General features: G+C 43.4%; 1 protein-coding gene across 1 annotated transcript in view; it reads right to left on the bottom strand.

Moving 5' to 3' along the window:
* Nucleotides 1–19,893, bottom strand: part of tncb (tenascin Cb) — a 38,308-nt gene extending 18,415 nt beyond the window's left edge. The window contains exons 1-9 of the mRNA XM_054611070.1: nt 19,332–19,893; nt 16,269–17,489; nt 14,368–14,631; nt 14,168–14,283; nt 13,501–13,654; nt 8,286–8,555; nt 7,899–8,084; nt 5,661–5,750; nt 4,410–4,673 (exon numbers count right to left, since the gene is read on the bottom strand). Of these exons, the coding sequence (XP_054467045.1) occupies nt 4,410–4,673; nt 5,661–5,750; nt 7,899–8,084; nt 8,286–8,555; nt 13,501–13,654; nt 14,168–14,283; nt 14,368–14,631; nt 16,269–17,489; nt 19,332–19,830 (3,064 nt within the window). The 5' untranslated portion in view covers nt 19,831–19,893. The remainder of the gene's footprint in view (nt 1–4,409; nt 4,674–5,660; nt 5,751–7,898; nt 8,085–8,285; nt 8,556–13,500; nt 13,655–14,167; nt 14,284–14,367; nt 14,632–16,268; nt 17,490–19,331) is intronic.
* Nucleotides 19,894–21,022: the final 1,129 nt, after the last annotated feature.

The raw sequence follows: 21,022 nt of genomic DNA, 5'->3' as shown, positions 1-21,022 counted from the left end.
CAAACAGCAACCTCTCTTTACAGAAACATGCTAACAAACATGTTCCTCAAACTTTCTCTTGGGTAGAAAGTCGTCTTTCTTAAAAAAAACACCAAGTTCTTTTGGTTAAATGGGCAGTTTTTTGTTTCTGTAAAAAGACGCAGCTGTTTAGTTTTCAAAATGTCCTTTTTCAACGCTGTGTAAGTAGCACAAACAAAATTTGATCCATCACCCTTTTATTGTGGTAAAGGCCGAAATTCTTGGAGGCAGCTGTTACTCTAAAACCACTTTGGCTAATCAGAATTTTTATTTTTATTAACTTTTTTGGTATTTTGAAAGAACCAACCCTTGAGGGCTAGCTGCAGTTCTGGTTGTCACATGCAGTTGAAGATGTGTGTCATGACTAAATCAAATGGTCCCCTGAGATATCGCCTTCTCATGCTGATATCTGCCATTTGATCCACACTTTATTCATGCCGTCTTTAGGGTGAGAATCAATCCGTTTGTGCATGCAGGACAATGATCTCACTTTGTCATGCATCATGTACTCTGTTTTCTCAGAGAATCGGTTGCTCATGCACTATCGTCTTTTGAAGTAAGACGACCCATAATAATGATGGCAATCGTTGGGTAAATTGACCGACATTCGTGTTTGTTGCTGCGGATCAAATATACACCATATGAAGACCATTTTACAGTTTGTAGACAATGATGATGTACAAAGTTTGTCAACAGAAGATAGCTTGTCGAGCTAAACAAGAGCATTTACCATCTAAATATTGCAAGTTCAACCTAAACAAATTGACTTTCCAGATCCATGTACTATTGTGAGTGGGCAGAATAAATTAGCTTTGGCAAAATGCCACTTTTGTTGCCAACACACAGGAGCATATTTTTGATGAAGTTGGCTGTAAAAGGGGTCTATGAGTCTCATTGCACAGCTGTTACCAGTTTAAGACTCCTTTTTTTGTTTTTATCAATGTAATGAGCAACAGCAGGCAAACATGTTTGTTCAATTTCTTAGTTTGTACAAATACAGGCACTGAATGTTGGGACAATAAATCGTTATCAATTCCACAGGTCTGTTGTCATTGTTCCCAGAGCTGAACTCTCCCAGTCAGATGATTAGTGTAAATTATGATAATCCTGGTTTTGGTTTCCAGATTTCCGTGTTTGAATCACATGAGTTTGTCCCTGCGTCTTTCATTTGGTATCTCAGATTTCAGAAGCCCATTTCAGCTTGGTATTGATTCCAAACAGCTCTTCTGAAACCCTTGAAAAAACAAGCTCTCGTGACCCTTCCTGTGATTATCGGATACTAGTAGAACCCTTACCTTGGGGGTCTCACCCTGCTCCCCCCCCCCAATTCCTCCTGTAAAACGAGTGTGATCTGTGTTTGCGCTACGTGTCTGGAGCCGATAAAGGCCGCTGATCGGTCCTAGGCTGAGGATTAGAGGGCTGCTGATTTCGGAGACAATGTTTTAACAGGAGTCCCAGCATGTGGCCTTTTATCTGACAGACCCACAGTTCATCGTGGTCAAATAGCACAAAACCAGAGGGGAGCGGGGCTCACGCCAACAATTATCACATGAATGAACATTGTGCTGGCTGCGCACATGTCCATACAAACCGCCAGCCTCCCCCCCATAAACACTCACACACACACCCTCCACACACACAAACACTCTATCTCAGTCTTTTTAGCCAATCATATGTCCCACACATGAGCAAACAGACAAGTGGACGCGTGCATGTGCACACTCACCCACTCACCCACTCACATCCCCACACACCCCCACACACAAACACACACACACACACACACACACACACACACACACACACACACACACACACAAACAGTCTGTATTCCGTTCTTCTTGGCAGCGTGCATTCACTAAAATGCAACAAAAGACAGTTTTTCCGAAGTTCACCAACTTTTTCCCTCATGCCGTATCGATTTTTGCCCGGAGCCATGCAATTTAATAGGCACTCGTTGCATAACTGGAGGATTTACTTTCAAAATGTTTTGCTTGGAGGCAGCCCGACCGCGGCATAAGAAATATGCCACAATCACTTCGTTTGTGTCTTCTTGTTTTGGTTTGAAAAAACAGGGGGAAAAATAGCATGTGGGAAAAATAATCCCACATGCTATAAATGAGCCTTGGCGGGGCGGGAGGGGAGTGGAGGAGGGGTAGAGAGACAGAGTGACTAACATTGAGAAGCTAACAATGAATTCAATTCATTGCTTCGGTTTGGCTGCAGTACTGAAGGATAGAAAAAATGTACCTATGGTTATTCTCTAACCCTCCACCACCAGCTAAAGAACCTCATGGAAACAGTTTGCTACATTCAGAGGAGCCTCTATCTCAGACACATTTTACGGATACTAAACTTTACCACCTATCTGCTTTGTTTTTGGCCTTCAGTTTACCCAAGCATTCCAAAAAATGCTGACTTTCCTCTAGCGTTGATAAACCACGCAGATTAGATTTTGTTTTAATTTGACCAGATTTTGAGATGTTTTTACTTGTGTGGGTGAGATCTAGAAGGTGCTTGATAAGACCACAGGGTAAAGGAGTAACGGGGCAGCCAATCGTCCAGGGTAAAGAGCACATTGGTCCTGTCTGAGTCTAAGGTTTGACCATGTCTTGGATGAAGGAAAGACCAGTTCCTTTCATTACCCTGTGGGCTTGCACCGCTAAACCCCAAAGCAGCATTAACATTTTTTGTGCTGGCTGCACGGTGGTGTAGTGGTTAGCACTGTCGCCTCACAGCAAGAGGGGCCCGGGTTCAATTCCCGGGCTAGACAACCTTCTGTGTGGAGTTTGCATGTTCTCCCCGTGTCAGCGTGGGTTCTCTCCGGGTTCTCCGGCTTCCTCCCACAGTCCAAAGACATGCAGCTTAGGTTAATTGGTGACTCTGAAATTGCCCGTAGGTGTGAATGTGAGCGTGAGTGGTTGTCTGTCTCTATATGTCAGCCCTGTGATAGGCTGGCGACCTGTCCAGGGTGTACCCTGCCTTTGCCCATTGACAGCTGGGATCGGCTCCAGCACCACCGCGACCCTTAACTGGATAAGCGGTTACGGAAGATGGATGGAGATGTATTAAGTCGTAAATATCAGTTTTCAGGGGTTTTAGTGACATGGAGGCAGAATTTCACACAAGCTAGAAATAACATACATTCGGTATATTATGGCAGTATAAAGTTGATAGGGCAAACGTACTGGCCAACAGATCCAACAGACAAAAAGCAGCATTAGAATGAATTTTCTAAAAAAACTGACAATATAAGTCCATTATTCACTCTCCTACCAGCTCTTTTTGGCCAGACGTCCAGTTCTTTAGCTGCTAAATGCGCCACTATGTTCACTGTCTGGTGTTGGGCAGGTAGCTATCATTAAGGTTTATCAGAGGTTTTTCGCTCAAAACACTTCATGCTGTGGATTAAGCGGTGAGTCTTGCTCCAATTTAAAATGCTTTGTAGTAACCCAGTCATCAGAAAAAATGTTGGCATTGTGCATTTCTGAGAAACACGTGATATGTCTAAACCAAAATTACTTATCATATCAGCCTCTTAAACACACAGTGCCACGTGGCTAACGTTGTGAAACGATTGGTTAGGTTTAGACAACAAACTACTTGGTTACGTTACGTAACAAATGGTAAGTCATAATTTAGTTTTGGTTTCACACAGGACTCGATCAGCAGTCTCCTGGGTGAAAGTCCTGTTTGTTAGACCCACCCACCGACGCTATCATCCATCGCTAGTGGACTTTCCAGCCTCTTCTATTCATTATACCTTCAATAACGTTACTGTATATACTATGTCACTTGCTCTGCCAATCACTCGTGCCAACATTTGTTTCCTGCTAACTGGGCTGTTAGTTGAGCTGAGCGGAACTGCAGAATTGGGGATCATCCTTAGCGGATCGTCCCTCCGAAAGACCCTTTCCGTATCATATGTAGTCGTAAGACCAATACAGTAAAGACATTATTCCATCCAGGGAGGTTATATTGGACAATCCATAGATTATACTTTTGTTTGTCCTCATAGGAAAATAGTTCCACTGAAAACTGTCAAAGGCAAGAGTCGTTGGGTTAGAATAACCAGGACAGTGTTTCTAGAGATTCAAAACTATCTGCGTGGCTACCACTTAAAGTAAGTGAGAAATTAAGGTTTTGTAGATTGGGTGGATCAGCGATTTAAAACTAGGGATTTGCTGAGATTGCGCACAAAATGGCCAAATCTGAAATGTCAGTGTTTTCATGTTGGAATAAATGCCAACCATAAACCTCCAGACATTTGTGCCAAAAACCTACTCCCCTGCTCTCCACTGTTTCCTCCCAGACATTTCAGACACTCTATAAAATCTAGGCATTACTGCTTACTAGCCATAATCAGGGACCTTGTTTTTGAGCATGCTGACCTGTAGGTGCCGAGATGATGGTGGGGGCGCTGGTCCTGCGGCCCCTTTCCGCGATGATACTGATGGTGTACAGCATGCCGGGCGTAAGGCCCCTCAGGATGTGGGACTCGGAGCTGCCCAGGACCACCTCCTCAACCCTGTGGCCGTCAGCTGACACATAAATCAGCCTGAAGGTGTCCAATTTGGCCAGGGGGCGTTTCCACTCCAGCATCATGGTGGTCTCTGTCACCTCTGCAACGGTTAGGTCCTTGGGAGCGTCCAAGGCTAATTAGGGGGGTAGAGGAGAGGTTGTGAATGGAAGTTGTCCAGGACCAACCTTGAAGCCATTATCTGAGACAGTTTTATATGAATTTCTCTTTTGCTACTCTTGATTGTCAATCAATACACTCTCTTGTGAAACGATTGTGTCTCCTGTCTCACAGTAGTTTGTTTTATGTCCCATGTTTTAATTAAAAAAAGACAAGAAGAACTGGGCAGTTCTGCAGCTGAAGCAGCAAAAGCCACCGTGGCTGCATAGGCAGAGACAGCTGTATTGTACTTGTTATACTTAATAACTAAAGATAAGGCAACAAAGAACTGGAAAAATATGTTCGATTGACAGAATATTCTGATGAAATGAAAAACTGTGGAAAGAAAAGCACCAAAGAATTTGACTCTATGAAATTATGACACAACAAAAAAATCCTCCTGGGTAGAAATGTGAGGAGGAAATTAGATAATTTATATATTAGATTAGTGGAAAAGATATTAAGGCGAGACACTACAACATGTCTTCTTTCAGACAAGTGGAAATAAAACATCTAAATTACACATTTATAAGTTTATGTTACTACTTTTTTCAATTTTTGTTTTAGAAATGTTTTTACAAATGTAAACATAACATTTCAGTAAAACCTATAAATCATAAAATAAGTTCAACTATTTAATGATGATATCTTCTAGTTATAATTTAGAAGTGTCTAGTTTAGTAGTGGGGAGGCAGATTTTGTTAAAAGACTGGAAGACTTGTGGGACCATCTTTTCATAATCACCATCTTGGCATGGTTGCCTTGCCTGAAAAATATTTAGATTGAGACCTTATTGTGTTAAACATTGGTGCTTTTGTTTGATGCCATACTGAGACTGTATTTTCTGGCTTAATGCAAAGCACCTCGATTGGGAGTCAACAGAAAGACGCCACTGGACGCAAATTGAATCCCGGGTCGGTGTGGATGAAGTAAAAGACACATGTAGAATGTGATTTTATCTCACCAGTCACTGCGTTAGTGGTCGCCGGCAGACTCTCCCGCTCGTCCGTCACCGCGGTCACACCCATCCCGTACTCGGTGCCAGGTCTCAGGCCTGCAAGACAGGAGGTGAAATGAAAAACCACTGTGATACAGAAATAAAAAAGCAACGTCATATTTTCCATTTGTTCAAATCCACCGAGGTGTCATCAAGCGAACGACGGGGAGGCTCTGCAGTCAAGTGGCCAGCTGTTTTGGCTAATGCCTCCAGTGCCTATGGCAAACACAGAAAAACACTCTCATGTGGCTTGGTTGCACAATGGATTGTAGACTAATTGTATTTCACGGTTAAGCCTTCGCTCGCTGCGGAACATCAGTGCTGCATTTGCATTGATGGATCTATAGGGCCCTTGTGGCAGACCAGGAACACTACTTGCTATGATACAGCGGGCTATGGAGGCCCTTTGGTCTCCACAATTAAGCCCTCTCTCGGCCTCTAATTCCTTTATTAACTCCCACAGAGGTCATCACACGCACAGTCTTGCAGCATGAAATTACACCTAATGCCCGGGAAACTCATTATCAATAAAATCACGAGCGTGAAGGCAATTACAGATAATAACTGTGTGAAAGAAGTGCTGATGCGTGTTTGTGTGTGTGTGTGTGTGTGTGTGTGTGTGTGTTTGGAGCAGAGTGGGACGTCGGCTCAATGGACACTGTGCTTTATTTCCACGGGACGGGCCTCCCAAGGACAAAGAATTGGGCCAGACAAAGACACTATTAGCCCGTTTTTGGAAGCTTTTTTTTTTTTTGTTTCTCATGGTGTCTAATCCTGCCATGCCGCAGACCACAGTGTGGAAACAAACAGGGGGAAAGAAAAAAAACAGACACATCCGCCTCAAAGCATGGCTTTATAATGTCAGCGGTGCAGATAGATGAAAACGTTTGAGCGAAGATCTCACAGGGAAACAAGCGGCAGTGTTATTCCATTTAAAGTCTGAATGCCAGACCCCCCCCCCCATCACCTACCCTCGGGTGGTTTCTAATAAAGTGAGCCTTTTGTAGACGGGCAAACATTTCACGACACAAAACAAAGGCAGCCCATTCTGGAAAATGAACAGGCTGAATATAACACTGACCGTTTAACGGGGAAAACACCACAAACACTTGGCCAAAACAATTAGGAGAATAAACACTTAACACTGTGTTGTTGTTTTTTCACACAGAGGCCTTTCAGCTTCAGTGTCACTTGGATACAAAGTGGTAATGGACCAACAGAATAAAGAATAAAAACGCTGAAACTGCTTGTTTAGCTCAGCAGGATTTGGTTGTTTTCTATTAGCTGCCATCAGAACTTGTCCTCGCCTTATTGCTCTGTGCATGGTGTTTAGTCAAGCGTCACAAATTAATCAAACTTCATGTAACTGCAAAATCCCTTCAACGCTGACACATACCAGTCTAAAACATGTCTGCCCACTGGCACTGGTCATGCATGCTCTCCTAATGAATTGTGTTGAGATAATCACAAATGTCTGAACAGAAATTAGGTGCTTGTGTCCAAATTTTTGATGGAAGCTTTGTGGAACCTGGCAACCCACAAGTCTTTCTGATTCAGTGTTGTACCTAAGGACACACAGAGCTGTATCTTACACCCAGTGCTAAGCGAAGCACAGCAGCGGGCAGCAGTTCACCTGTTATGCTACATTCAATGCTATGTTCCCATTCAGTTAAATAGGTTATCAGTGCATTTGCTCATACGCTCTTAAACAGAGTCATTGATGGGAACAGAGGTTTGGGAGACAGCAGATGCAGAGGTCAGGCCCACCTGGCTTTCAAAGGGAATTTGGGAGATGACTCTGATTGAATTCATGGTACGCCCAAAGCACACCTATGATTAATCAACAGACTAAATTAAACCCCTTTGCGCCATCACCCCTAACCTTGAGCCCAGAATATAAGTGGTTTAACTAACAGACGTGGAGTTGGAGGCGCCCTAAATGCACTTGAACCATAGATTCTTTAAATAGAGCCCTTCAATTTGGGCCCACAGGGATATATAACGCCATGATATATAATGTATATCCATGATAACTGACAGGACTTTGGAAAACTGGTAAGAGGACTAAGGTTACACTTGTAAAGTAGCGCATAACACAGGTGTCTGTGTCTGAAATGTATGTGTTAAAAGTAGTAATATTAGCCTGAATGGATGTTTGAGTGTGTGTCGGTGTGTATGTGTGTGGGTGGCTTTGGGATCCGGTACCGGTGATCTTGGCCTGGGTGGTGTCCTTGGGTCCCGGTGTGAAGAGCAGCTCTCCGTGCTCACCCCCAGACAGAGGTCCGTACTTGATGCGGTAGTTTTCCACCGGCGCTTGGCTGTTCTTCCACTCAAGAGTGATGCTCTCATCCGTCAGCTCCACAGTCTGCAGGTCTCTGGGGGCGTCCAGGTCTACAACACAGAGACAGACCAAGCCTTGAGACTGACGTTGGGGGGGATTTTTTTCATTATGCGATACTTGGGAGGATATTTGTCCCTCAAGGAACACAAACCAGCAGGATATACCCCCTCATTAACTTACAGCCATAAGTAAAGTATGTGTAGATCTCATTTTTGACTGGTTCACACATCAAATCATCATTTCAGTCTCACCTGTGAGGAAAGACTCGTAGACGGGAATGCTGGTCCGCTCTCCCTTCCGGGCCAACAGGGACACCTCGTACTGGGTGTCGGGGCTGAGGCCTCCCAGGTGGTACTGGGTTTCAGTGGAGGAGAGCTCCACCACGGTGCGATCAGAGGGGTTGGAGTTGGGCCCGTAAGAGACGCTGACCCTGTCCACCTCAGCCACGGGCTGGAACCAGGTCACCAGGGCCGTGGTGTCCGTCACGTCGCGCACATCCACCTGGCTGGGGGCATCGATCACTGGAGAGGAAAGGGGTAACACAGTGACAGCTGTTAACTCCAATGTCCTTCTGTTTGGATGCACAACTGATCGGTTTGCTAAGTGTGGATTGGCTCTCCCATTTACATTAGAAGTATTTAAATGTCCAAAGACTAGAAGAAGTTTAATTCTAGATATGTCTAATATCTCACAGTCATGTGCCCTGTTTACGTAAAGATTTTGTTTAAGTTTGATGTACACAACGTTAGTTATTTGTCTGCTTTATCTTATATTATAACATGAAATAAACATATACAAGCTACCAATAAGTACCAGAATCCCTTACTGCTAAGGTCTGTACATTCAGTATTATGGCTGTTTGGCATGAATAAACACAGACTGTACATGTTCTGTCTGAACACACATCACAGTTCACCAGTGAGTAACTGCTCTCTTATTTTTAGCAGTATCAAGAAGACCACCATTAGTGAAACATATAGTTACTGGTTGCCTCACATACTGTAGTGTGAAATAAGGGTCATGCTCTATCTAACACACTAGCATGGCAGACATTACTGTGGAATTGACGTGCTTGTGTCTCAATTGTATCTCTTTTCAGCTAGAATATGTGTAACCTACACCACCACTGTTTTGCTTAATTTCATTCTGTTCACATTTTTCGGTGCCATTAAGGGTTGGGCAAAACAGTTCAATCTGCTGAATAGCTAATCCTTAAGAACTTGTGAAAAACATTGCGTTGGACAACTTAATGGAAAAACTGCCCCCCACCCCCTTCCCTTTGCGACATTTCTCTTAATGACTTTTAACAACCCAGAGAGAGAGAGAGTGTGTGCTTATTGCACTCATCTGTGGATTAAACTGTACATGATGTTTGAGGGACCAAAAGAGATAACAAGATATTTTCCAGTAATGAAAATTTAAGAGTCGTGCCCTTTATAAATCCCCCCTCATATCTTGTAGGCGCAATGCATTGTGCCAGGGTTCACATTATTTTACGGGACTTTTCCAGGACATTTTTAGCGATAATCTTACTGATATGACGGAGATGGCCCAATACACCAATATGTTATAATAAGGGTCATGCTCTATCTAACACACTAGCATGGCAGACATTACTGTGGAATTGACGTGCTTGTGTCTCAATTGTATCTCTTTTCAGCTAGAATATGTGAACAGTAGAAGTAGACATTTTAAGCTCAGCAATGAATTGTTGGTATGGTATATTTCTGCAAACCATGGTTATGATGAATGTCAATTTTTCTTTACTTTTGGTCCTAGCAAGTGACATAATACAATGAGTAACCTTAAGTAAAAGTTACGTGTATAATTATAAGAGTGAAAGTCCACTAAGGACGGGTGGGGAGTGGTGGTGGATGGGTCAAACAAACAGGACTTTCACCCAGGACACGGCTGTTTCCTTTGTGAAACCGACAGTCAACATTGACTTTTATGCTTTTAACGTAACGTTGCTACGCTTTTTAACATTCCGAAAGAAAATCTGCTTTCAGTCAATTGTTAGTTTTATTGTAACAGTTGTTATTTTAAGTTGGTAGGCTACGTTGCTACATTATATTGTGATGTTATGTTAAGTTGTTGCGTTAAGTCTTTGCGTTCCGTTGTTCCGTGGCGTTGTTATGTTACGTTGTAACATTACATTGTTTCATTACATTGTTATGTAACATTGTTCCGTTTTATTCTTCAGTTACATTGTTACCTTGTTACCTTGTTACATTGTTACCTTGGTATGTCGTTACATTACGTTGTTACATTACATTGTTAGGTGACGTTGTTAGGTTACATTGTTACATTTTGTTGTTACATTAAGTTGTCTCGTTACCTTAACCAAGTAGTTTTGTTGCCTAAAACGTACCAATCGTTAACCATATCATTTGCAAGCGTGAAACAAGGCATTGCCCGTTAGATTGATTGATGGATGGATGGATGGATGGATGGATGGATGGATGGATGGATTGGATTGATTGATTGATTGATTGATTGATTGATTGATTGATTGATTGATTGATTGATTGATTGATTGATTTAACCCCTTAAGGACCATGAAGGTAGGAAGAATGGAGGGTTGTGTGGGGAGGAGTGTTATATGCATGGATACATTCATTTCAATAATGCAGGTGCAGAAAATATGACAGCCCTTTTGCATTTATGAGGCTATTCAGCCTATTTCCAGATCAAATCCCTCTGCCATGAAGGGCGCCTTTTCACCGGCGCTGAAATTGATTTGTCACACGTAAGCAACTTTAGCAAAGTCAACCTTCTGCGCCGGGCTGATAAAGTGAAGAATCTGCATTTGGGCTTAACACAGATTTGTCTTGTGAGGACGATGCGAGGGTGCCGTTCGGGTGTCACGATACCATTCTCCTGGGAGGCCGCCGTCCCTCTGAGCCTGACTGCTTGACTGACTGGTGCCTCCCACACATATAGGGTTGGTTGGAGGGGAGGAGAGAGGGGAGATCGGAGGTACTAGCTTCACACAATTAGCCCCTCAGCATGCAAATTCCACAGTACGCGCCCCCATCCGGTGTAATGGGAGACATTAAGAGAGCCTGAGTGACACAGAGAACTCTGAACCTCATAATTCAAGTAGTGCTGACACGTGGGCATACATATGTGTGCAAACGAGTGCATGCATAAACCGTGGGTATAATAAAAGTTCATCATTCATTCTTTTTGACTTTTTTCTTGAAAATATTTAAATAAAAATTTACTTAAACCAATAAAGAGTACTTGCCCAATTTTCACATCAATGTCAATGTGTAATCACCTCATTATGATGTGTTCTGTTTCCCCATTTAACACCATATGGAGGTCCTTGTTATAACTACATACCAACTTGTTGTTGCTTCTTGTTTTAGTAGATATGTTCATTTTGTGTAATGAGGGGAATGTTTTGTGATCACAACATGAATGTGTGTCAATGTCAATGTGAAAAATGGCTAAATTCTTTACCACAAACACACTAACAACATTCATTTTCACTGCAGAGTATTGCTGCCACCATAAAAACAAATGTTCTCTTTTAGAAAAAATAATGAAAGATGATCACATTATAACAAGATTTTGAATATTATAAAGAAAATTGAAACGTTTTCAATACATTAAAAATGATTCAGTTTTTGCCATTTCTTGTCTTAACACCATCTCACTTCATTTTGTTATCACAGAACATTCTCGTCATTACACAAAATTGAAATATCTCCTTAAAAAAAGAAGCATCAACAAGTTGGTATGTAGGGGAAACAGAATACATCATGCTGTTGTGATTACAGGAGGAAAATCAATAGCACTCTCATATGTGTGTTTTTGATATGAAGCTGGAGGCAGGAGATGGTTTGCGTAGCTTAGCGCAAAGATATGAGGGTGCTATCAATCTTCTCAACTAAGTATTGGGCAGCGAGAGCGCATTCCCACAATGATGAACTATTTCTTTAAATGCGCATTCATCTCAGCAGCCTCTCTCTCATCAGCATCCGACCAAGTATCCCTCTCTATCAGCAGTAAAGACCTTACAACCCTTCCTTTTCACATATTGTTCTTTTCTAAGACTATATGTTGAGGCTATATATTTCTTGATAGCATTAAAGGGATTAAGTTGAAACAATTTTCTTGTTATCAATATGCTGCTGTACGATTGTATCTCCAATTTGAGATCAATATGACCTTCAATTGGACTTTTCTCCCAAGGAAGTCACCTTCCAGTTTAAATAATCAATATAATGGGGATTTTAGAGTTTAGAACAGTGTGTGCTACTCATAAGAATAAGGGATCCAGCCATCAAAATAAAATATAGCAGGCTTTATAACTGCACTTCCTTTTCTGTCGTTACACTGTAGATGACACTGAAGAAATGTAACAAAAAACACTTTAATGTGCTCCAGCTGTAATTTACCAGCCCTGCTCTTACTGCTGAGTGTATAAGCAACGGTCACGATAGGCCTCTAATGGCCCTTCCATGCATGCTTCTGTTTATCCTGGCAAAGAGCGAACCATTTTCGCACCATAAATAAAGAATGAAGTGGCCTGACCCACTGCTGGATGGAGCTGCCATTTATTAAACTTGCGCCTGTTGAATATGCTCTGTTGAAACAGAAGTCTCCCGGGACTTACAGCCACTAAGACTGTACCTTTTTAAAGAAAATAAACATTTAACAACTCCATCAAGAAATGGAGAAGTGTTTTGAGCTGCCCCCCGATTAAACACCTAAAAGACACCTAAAAATAGTGCGGTGGTTGGTGGTTGGGCTGGCAGGTGAAGCCACAAATTAAACGTTTTCTCTATTTGTATTGATCCCAAGGCTTGAGTTCCTCAGAGTGTTACAAGCCATTGGGCTTTATAGCCCCGATGCAGCTATGGAGCCACCTCACAGCTTGCCAACAGGGCGGGAAATCCATATCAGTTTTTACTACCCCGTCTAAATCACAACAATGCAATGAAATCTAATGAGCTAATCAGTCAGGGCTGACACGTTGGGTTGCTTTCAATACACTGTTGGAGGCTGCAAGATAGATAACCCAGACATATTGAAACCAATGAACCTACGCAAAGGTATCAAGGTGACAACCATGTTTTTGCATTATACTTTGACGGCTCAAAGTATAATGTATATCATTTCTGGAAAATCACACTCCAATCATCACTGGGTCAGAATGGTGAAAAGGAGTTGATGCTTATTCTTTGGGAAATGTGGTTTGAATTTATGATTATTTGAAGAAGTGCAGATTTAAGAATCTAGAATCCATCCCTCCATAGTATGATACATTTCTGTGTGAAATACGTGTGATGATGGGCAAAGTCTGCATCAAAACTGACAAGCTATGGCAGACCAGCAGTCGAGAACATACCATTTATACCATCAAGGAAGATGTACATTCTGCTGGAGTGAAACCATTCCAGTTAAAACAAAAGACTGATAAGCCGGTTAGCGGTGTGAATGTGTAACACTCACTTGTGACGACGTTCTGCGAGGCAGGCGGTCCACGCTTGTTGTTCTTCACCACCTCCAGCTTGACCTCGTACTCCTGGCCGGGGCCCAGGCCCGACTGCTCAAAGGTGGTCTCTGGACGGCCGAGGGAGTTAAGAATCTCACCATCTTCCTCTTTCTGCCAGTACCGAGAAACACCATCAACCACTACAAAGACTAGCCCTGGCATAATGTGTGGAGTAGGAGGAGGGGGGGGGACGGGACTGCTAATCATACATAATGGCGCTCTGGGTGGTGTTTTGGACTTAAGCGCTGACAGGGGACTCCGTTTAATAGAGTGTGGCTTTGAGTAGATCCCAGTAGCACTGCTAGGAAATGTTTCCATGAGCACTTCAATGAGAAAATAAAGTGGTACACAAAGAAAATGTATGGCAATCTGAGCTGTCAAGACATGCTAACTGGCTTGTTTTTGCATCCTGGCTGAGCTGAACCATTTTCCACAGGAAGCCCACCATGATCCTCATGTATGCACATTAGGCAATTATTGAATTTGAAGTAGGGGGGTCTGCAGTGGATCGTTCATGGTTTCTACCAGAGGAAAATGTGCATAATGGGGAAGGCTGAGGTATACTCTAGAGGTCAACCACCTCCTAGAATGCAGAAGTAAAATTTACATATTAGCAGGACTCACTGTGTTCCTGAAGATGAGGTTCCAGCTATCGAAGGGAACGTCCAACGGGTCCCACTGCACCTCAACTGACGTCTCCCGCACTGACTTGAACTTGAGCCCCTCAGGCTCAGGCAGATCTAGGAGACAACCAAACTATTACTACATTTCATCTAGATTCATACTCTGCATTTCGTTAAGTGCCACAGAGGAGATTGACTTACGTGTAGCGACCCGAGCGCTGACAGGAAGACTCCTCTTGTTGTTGAGCACAGCATAGACGCTGATCAGGTACTCTACGCCAGGCTCAAGCTCCCGAATAGTGGTCATCTTCTGGTCCCCGGGCACCCGCGTGTCCAGCTCCAGACCTCCAGGTGCCGTCGGGGCGTAGGTGATCAGATACTCGGTCACACGCATCTCATTCTCCCAGGATAGGTCCACCGTCTCTGGGGTGACCTCAACTACTTTCAAGTCCTTGGGTGGAGAGACTATGGACAGACACTAGAAATCAGTGATTTGTATTCAGGGTTTTTCTTAAATGTTAGTAACATTGTCATGGGAGTTTTCTCCAAGATCTGTATGGTTTAGAAATGTGCCTATGGACAGATGAATTAACTTGCTGAACATGTTGTGACATTTTGAAAAAAGAGGTAAGATAACATGGAGTTGATGCCTCCAGTATTTGGATTGAAGTGACTTTGTCTAGAAAATATGTATAAATATAATCTGAAGACTGAGTAAAGGATTCAAAGCCATGTTGATATTATAGTGTAAAGCTCACTGAAGGCTTATGTATAAAATGAGTTATTAAAATATTAATGTTAAAGAGTATCTGTCGCAGAATAAGGGAACGCAATGGTGAAAGCCTATGCCCCACTGGTGGACCCTGCTGTAAGTTGCACACGATTTGTTCCAGCTGTAACGCTTCTTTCTCTCGTTGTAAAGTCACCCCTTACCCATGGCCAAGGGCAGATTTCCAATAAGCAGTTTCTAAAACTACAATTTAACATTTTTCCATGTGATTATACAGAAATACGCGAAGCAATATAAACCAAATCGTCAATTCACTGTTGTCAGTTTTAATGGAGAATCGAAACTGGTCACCATTTGCCAATTACATTAAATGGAAACCTATTTCATTCATATGTAGAAATAGAGACCGGCCTTATTTGTACCATCAAGTGAAAATGGAAGTAAATAAATGATATAAAAAAGTGTTTCTGTAGACGAGGAAAGAAAAACTGACACTCTAATGTTTGTTTATAGATTTCAATTTGAATTGAGTTTGTAAAAATACTGTTTCATGTTTTGCTAAATGATCACCCAAGTCAAGCCGTTTACAGCAAAAAAAAGAGGTCAAAAATTCCAATGTACGCTACCTCCCAGCACCAAACATAGACAAAGTAAGAGACTAGCTGGAGACGAGGTGGGACATTTAGTCGCTTAAGAGGCGGATATTTTCTTCAGGCGTTGGTGGAGAACAAAACAGAGCTAAAACAGAGATTGAATATTGGACTTCTACATTCAGGTGACCAGGTGGAGGAGGAGGAATAGTCTGTCGTCTCCACCGTTGGCCTGGTCAAGATGATCATCGGCCACCGTAGAGAGGCTCTGTTGCCTACGAAAACCCAGGAGAACCTCACCCTGCAGTCATGTTGTTACATGTGTGGTGGATGTGTAAACAGGCAGGTTGTGCCCCGAAGTGGCAGCTTTAGAGCCCTATTTGTAGAACTTGAGAATGCTTCTTCCAGGTTACATGAATACAAATGTGTACAAGTGTGAACATTAGATTTAAATGATCTTAACATTAAAAACTATTGATATAAAAGCAATGTCTCCCCATTCATTAAAATCTTGGTGTCCTTGCTTATTGCGACAATGTCAAAGCATTGTGTTACCTTTAATATTATTATCTTAACTTTGATATATCCAAATCATATCCATAACTATGGCTGTACCCTAGTAGTTCGAAGCTTTATTCATAATGTTGATATTCAATCTTAATATGAATTATTTAGAGAAACTCACTTTCCCTCTCGGCACAAGCCTTACTGGTAGTACAATAAAGTAGACTGTATGGTCTAAATAATCTTGAGAATGAATTCTATTAAATGGTCTTGCTTACCCTCAGAGCAGTCCTCTCCAATGAAGCCCTCGTTGCAAACGCACACTCCGTTCTCACAGCTTCCCTGGTTCTGGCAGTCATTCGGGCAGGTCAGCACGGAGCAGTCCGGCCCGGTGAAACCTTCATAACACACACAGTCGCCATCGACGCAGTAACCTCTGTCTAGACAGTTCTTGGGACAGGTCTTCTCACTGCAGTCCTCACCAGTGAAACCCTTGTGACAAACACATTGTCCGTTCTCACAGTGACCGCGGTCCAAGCAGTCATTGGGGCAGGTCAGCTCGCCGCAGTCTTTCCCAGTAAAACCAACAAAGCAAACGCACTTGCCGTCCACGCACTCTCCGCGGCCCATGCAGGCTTTTGGACAGGTCTTGATGCTGCAGTCCTCTCCGGCGAAGCCTTTGTTACACATGCACTGTCCGTTGACGCAGCGGCCACGGTCCTGGCAATTGTTAGGGCAAGAGAGCTCGCCACAGTCTTCGCCTTGGTATCCAAGGTCACATACACATTCTCCGTCAATGCACTGGCCCTTGTCGCTGCAGTTGTCAGGGCATGAGAGGATGGAGCAATCTACACCCTCAAATCCTGGATCACAGATGCACTTCCCGTTGAAGCAATGGCCTCTCTCGTTGCAGTTCTTGGGACAGGTGAGCTTCGAGCAATCGTCTCCACTGTAGCCCATCTGGCACACACACTGGCCATTCACACACATGCCACGGTTGTTACAGTTGCCAGGGCAAGTGAGCTCACCGCAGTCTTCTCCGGTGAAGCCCTCGTCGCAGTAGCAGGTGCCGTTGGTGCAGCGTCCGCGGTCATAGCAGTCGTTAGGACAGATGAGTTCGGAGCAGTCGAAGCCTGTCCACGGCTCATCGCAAACACACTCGTCGTCCACGCAGCGTCCACGTCCCAGGCAGTTGTTGAGGCAGTTGGTCTGGGCGCAGTCCTGACCGATGAAGCCCTCCTCGCAGAGGCAGGACCCTTCGACACAGTGGCCATAGTCACCGCAGTCCAGCAGACAGAGCTCAATACCGCAGTCGTCGCCACCGAAGCCCTCAAAGCACTCACATTTGCCATCCACACAGCGGCCCTGGTCCTGGCAGTCGTTGGGGCATTCTGCATCGGTGCAGTTGGGTCCTTTCCATCCAGGTTCACACACGCAGCTGCAGGTGTCGGTGCTCCAGTTTCCACGGCCATTACAGTAGGGCTTTGTTGAAACTTCACCTTGGGGAGGGCAACAAAGAAAAAGGAAAATATTGTAAAGGTATGTAATCACAAATCACTCCGTAAAACAATGTGTGCATGCATACACAAAGTATGGCTGCATATCCAAGACAACTTGTCTAACACAGTGCTTCAGGAATGAGTCCTAAAACCCCAAAATGTGTCAGGATTTATGCCCTTCTGGTAAATATCCCTCTTGTGAATTTTGAAGCTCTTACTGTCTTAAAAAAGGCGGTTGCTACCTATTTGCTAAATGGTAACGAAAAACCTCATCAAGTCGTAGTATCATAAACATTTGTTTGCCACATAGTTCCTGCAATAATCCAAAATCCAATGTAAAAATGTCCAATTGGCTTCTTGTCGAGGGAATCAGTGCAATACTAACTTTCAGATTGCCCTCAAAAAATACGTCATCCCTGCAGCACTCTATTATCATATAACAAGAGGACAACTGTCCCTTCAAGCAAAGGTGAGAATTAGACATGTTTGAGAGACATTGTAAATGCAAACTGGGCGAATCCATAGCATTTATTGGACCTGAGGCACTCTTCGGCATCTTCTCCAGCAGCACTTTGTAATTTGTACCGCCTTTTGTAAAAATATAAAATACATTTTTGACTGCATCTTTTCTTCCAGGTTGCCATTGGATTCAGTCAAGTTCATCAATCCATAAAATGTATTTACAGCAACTGGAAATCTTCTTTTCAGGGTGAATGTTTCCAAACTTGATGATGCGTGCATGGGTGCTCTGACAACCCATAACAGTCGGATGCTAATAGGCTTTGCATTGACAATGATGTTTAAATTCCAGTGTTGACAGGAGATAAGCCTTGAGCTTGAAAAAGATCATGAGAATCTGTTTGATTGTATTAAAGCGTCCCCTCTTCTACATTGAATTGTAATAAATCATCAGGTCCTTTAAAGCAGAAACTGTGAGTTTTCAAAAAAGTATGCCCACAGGTGCATCAGTATTCGACAACAATGTCACTGACAATATATAATAATGACAAAATATTCACTGTATCATGTAAATTTGATACATTTTGATGTCTTTACCAACACATTCACTCCCAACTTGTCAAATAACGACGCCTGGTCAGTGCCTCTACGCTTCAAATGGTGATGCTCTGGGTTCCCTTCTAGCATCAGGTATGGTATGTCAGTTTCCATTTGTTACATGCATAGTGTCTTTTCAAATCAACCCCTATCACGGAGGTTTAGTCAGTTTAAAGGTTTACTTTAAAAAAAACTACTTGCTAAGGTTTAGGAAAAGATTGTGGTTTTGGTTAAAATAACTTTTTTGAAGTACGGAGTTTACGCATCAAAAGTTATTTAATAGATCAACGTTGACTTGGTTTCACACGGGACACGAACAGCCGCCTCCTGGGTGAAAGTGTTGTGTTTGTTTGACCAATCCAACCTCCCCTCTTGCCTGTGGACTTTGCCACTCCGTATACTACGCCAGTTGTTTTGACTGTCTAATAATGATGATGGGTTTTAATTGCCGACAGTTCAAAGCATCTCATACAGACCCTATAGATTGCCTCGGGGTGCTGACCAAGCGTCTGTATTTGATGAGTTGGGATTGAGAACTTGTTGTATGACTACAAGGCAGGATGATAAATGTGACACAGCCAATGTGTAGTTAATGGACTATGGTCTTTTAAAAATGATTGCCGTGGCCAGCTTTTAATACTGTGCTGCATTTATTATCTAAAATTCATGTTCATGACCTTTCTGTTCACAAACTGGAAGTACTTCTGTATAGTAAACTAGACAAACTGCCATTACAGCACATTCATTACATTACAACAGCACATAGAGTGAAAGGCATAGACCAACCTGTAACCTGAGCTCCACAGCAGCCCGTCCCACTGCTGCACTGCTCTCTCAGACTAGACAGCTCTGATTCCAGCATCTCCAGCCTGTTCAGGATATCCTTGATGCCTGGCAGCTGGTTGTTGCAGCCGCATGCCTGCTTGGGGATATTGATGCGGTGGGTGAAGACAATCTGATTGACAATCTGATTGTCGCCGTCCACCGTGTGCTCCATGTGCTCGGTGTTCTGCATGTCCACGGGGGAGCTCTTGTGTTTTAGCTCGGAGTCGCCGGGCGAATCGAGGTCCACGGAGCAGAGGGACGTGGTGGGGACGTTGATGTTGTAGACGTGGTTGAACACAACCGGCTGGTCCGGGTGGGGCAGGGTGAGGTTCTCCTGGGTTTTCATAGGCGACAGAGCCTCCCTACGATGGCGGATGACTTTCTTGACTAGACCGGCACTGGAGAGCTCGAGGAGCAGGGCCACGGTCAAGCAGCCGAAGAGGAAGCCTTTAGTCCCCATGACGACACGTTGACACTGAGGAAGAAGCAGCTGAGTGCAGACTATTCAGGGATCAAATAGGTGTTCTTGTCCTAGTGTGAAAGATATTACAGAGAGAAGGGAAAAATTAACAAGGTCTCTTCTTTCCAGGCACATAACGTTGTCACATAGTTCATTTTATTGTCTTTACACCTACATCACATAGAAATGTATGCAGAATTCTGATGGATTTTCATATTAATGGTTTGCCCTTTCCATTCAGGATACATTCATTAACGGTCTCCCACCACACATACATGCACACTTGGGGGCCAAAGCTGGACTGAAATATTATAGTATCCCACTGAAAAGCAATTAACCTTCTTATTTCGCCCCCAACAAAAGACCACGTCCACTCCTGTTGCTGCCCCTGACCCATTTTAGCCCCCTCTGCTCTTAGAGGAGCAGACACACACTTAGCAGATGACATTCTTCTCACAATTCCTCCGAGGGCCAGGGAGCAACAGCCACCGCAGCGGCTGCGTGTGACCATGGCGATCTGAGGCCAATTTTATCCGGCCACATTAAGCCCCAGCAACACCTGCATGGTGGGGAGCCTCCTCCGTCTTTTTTTCTCTGCAGTCAAGGCCGCAACCCAAGCTGACAGATTAATACCGGTGTATGGTTAGACCATCTGTGGGCTTCCTGTAAAGCACAGAGCTCTGCACAAACTTCCCTCCTACCTGCAAACAGCCAGGTCAGCATTCCCAGACTGCTCTCCACACAGCCACTGGGTTTCCTTTTATGGGAAATTATGTTCATTGGAAAAAAAGTTTTGGCATGAAAGCCAGCCTTAAGACCTGGTGTTCTTTCTTGCTTTTTGGTAAATTAAATATACGGGTTGGTTACAGGTATGCCTTTTGTTCCTCTAATAATCCAGTGTCTATTGGTTTTATATGCTGAAAGATGCTGAGAGACAAACATAAAAAAACCTTGGGATGTCAGTTCTGCAACCAAAAGGGAGAACAAAATGATCCATAAAAATTCCATGCATGCAACGTGTCTGGCTCAGCCTGAGTTTACATAATACCATTTTTAGCCCACCTTGTCAGAGATGCAGACACCAATCATTTCCTGTCTCTAATAAAACCCAATGTGTGCTTTGGCTGCTCTAAAGGTTAATAGCAGCTGTAAGCAGCCAACAGGAAAATATCTGGCTATGCACAAATAGCAT

This window comes from Anoplopoma fimbria, chromosome 13 (assembly GCF_027596085.1).
Source record: "Anoplopoma fimbria isolate UVic2021 breed Golden Eagle Sablefish chromosome 13, Afim_UVic_2022, whole genome shotgun sequence".
Lineage (NCBI taxonomy): Eukaryota > Metazoa > Chordata > Actinopteri > Perciformes > Anoplopomatidae > Anoplopoma > Anoplopoma fimbria.
This window is presented reverse-complemented; position numbering and strand designations above follow the sequence as displayed.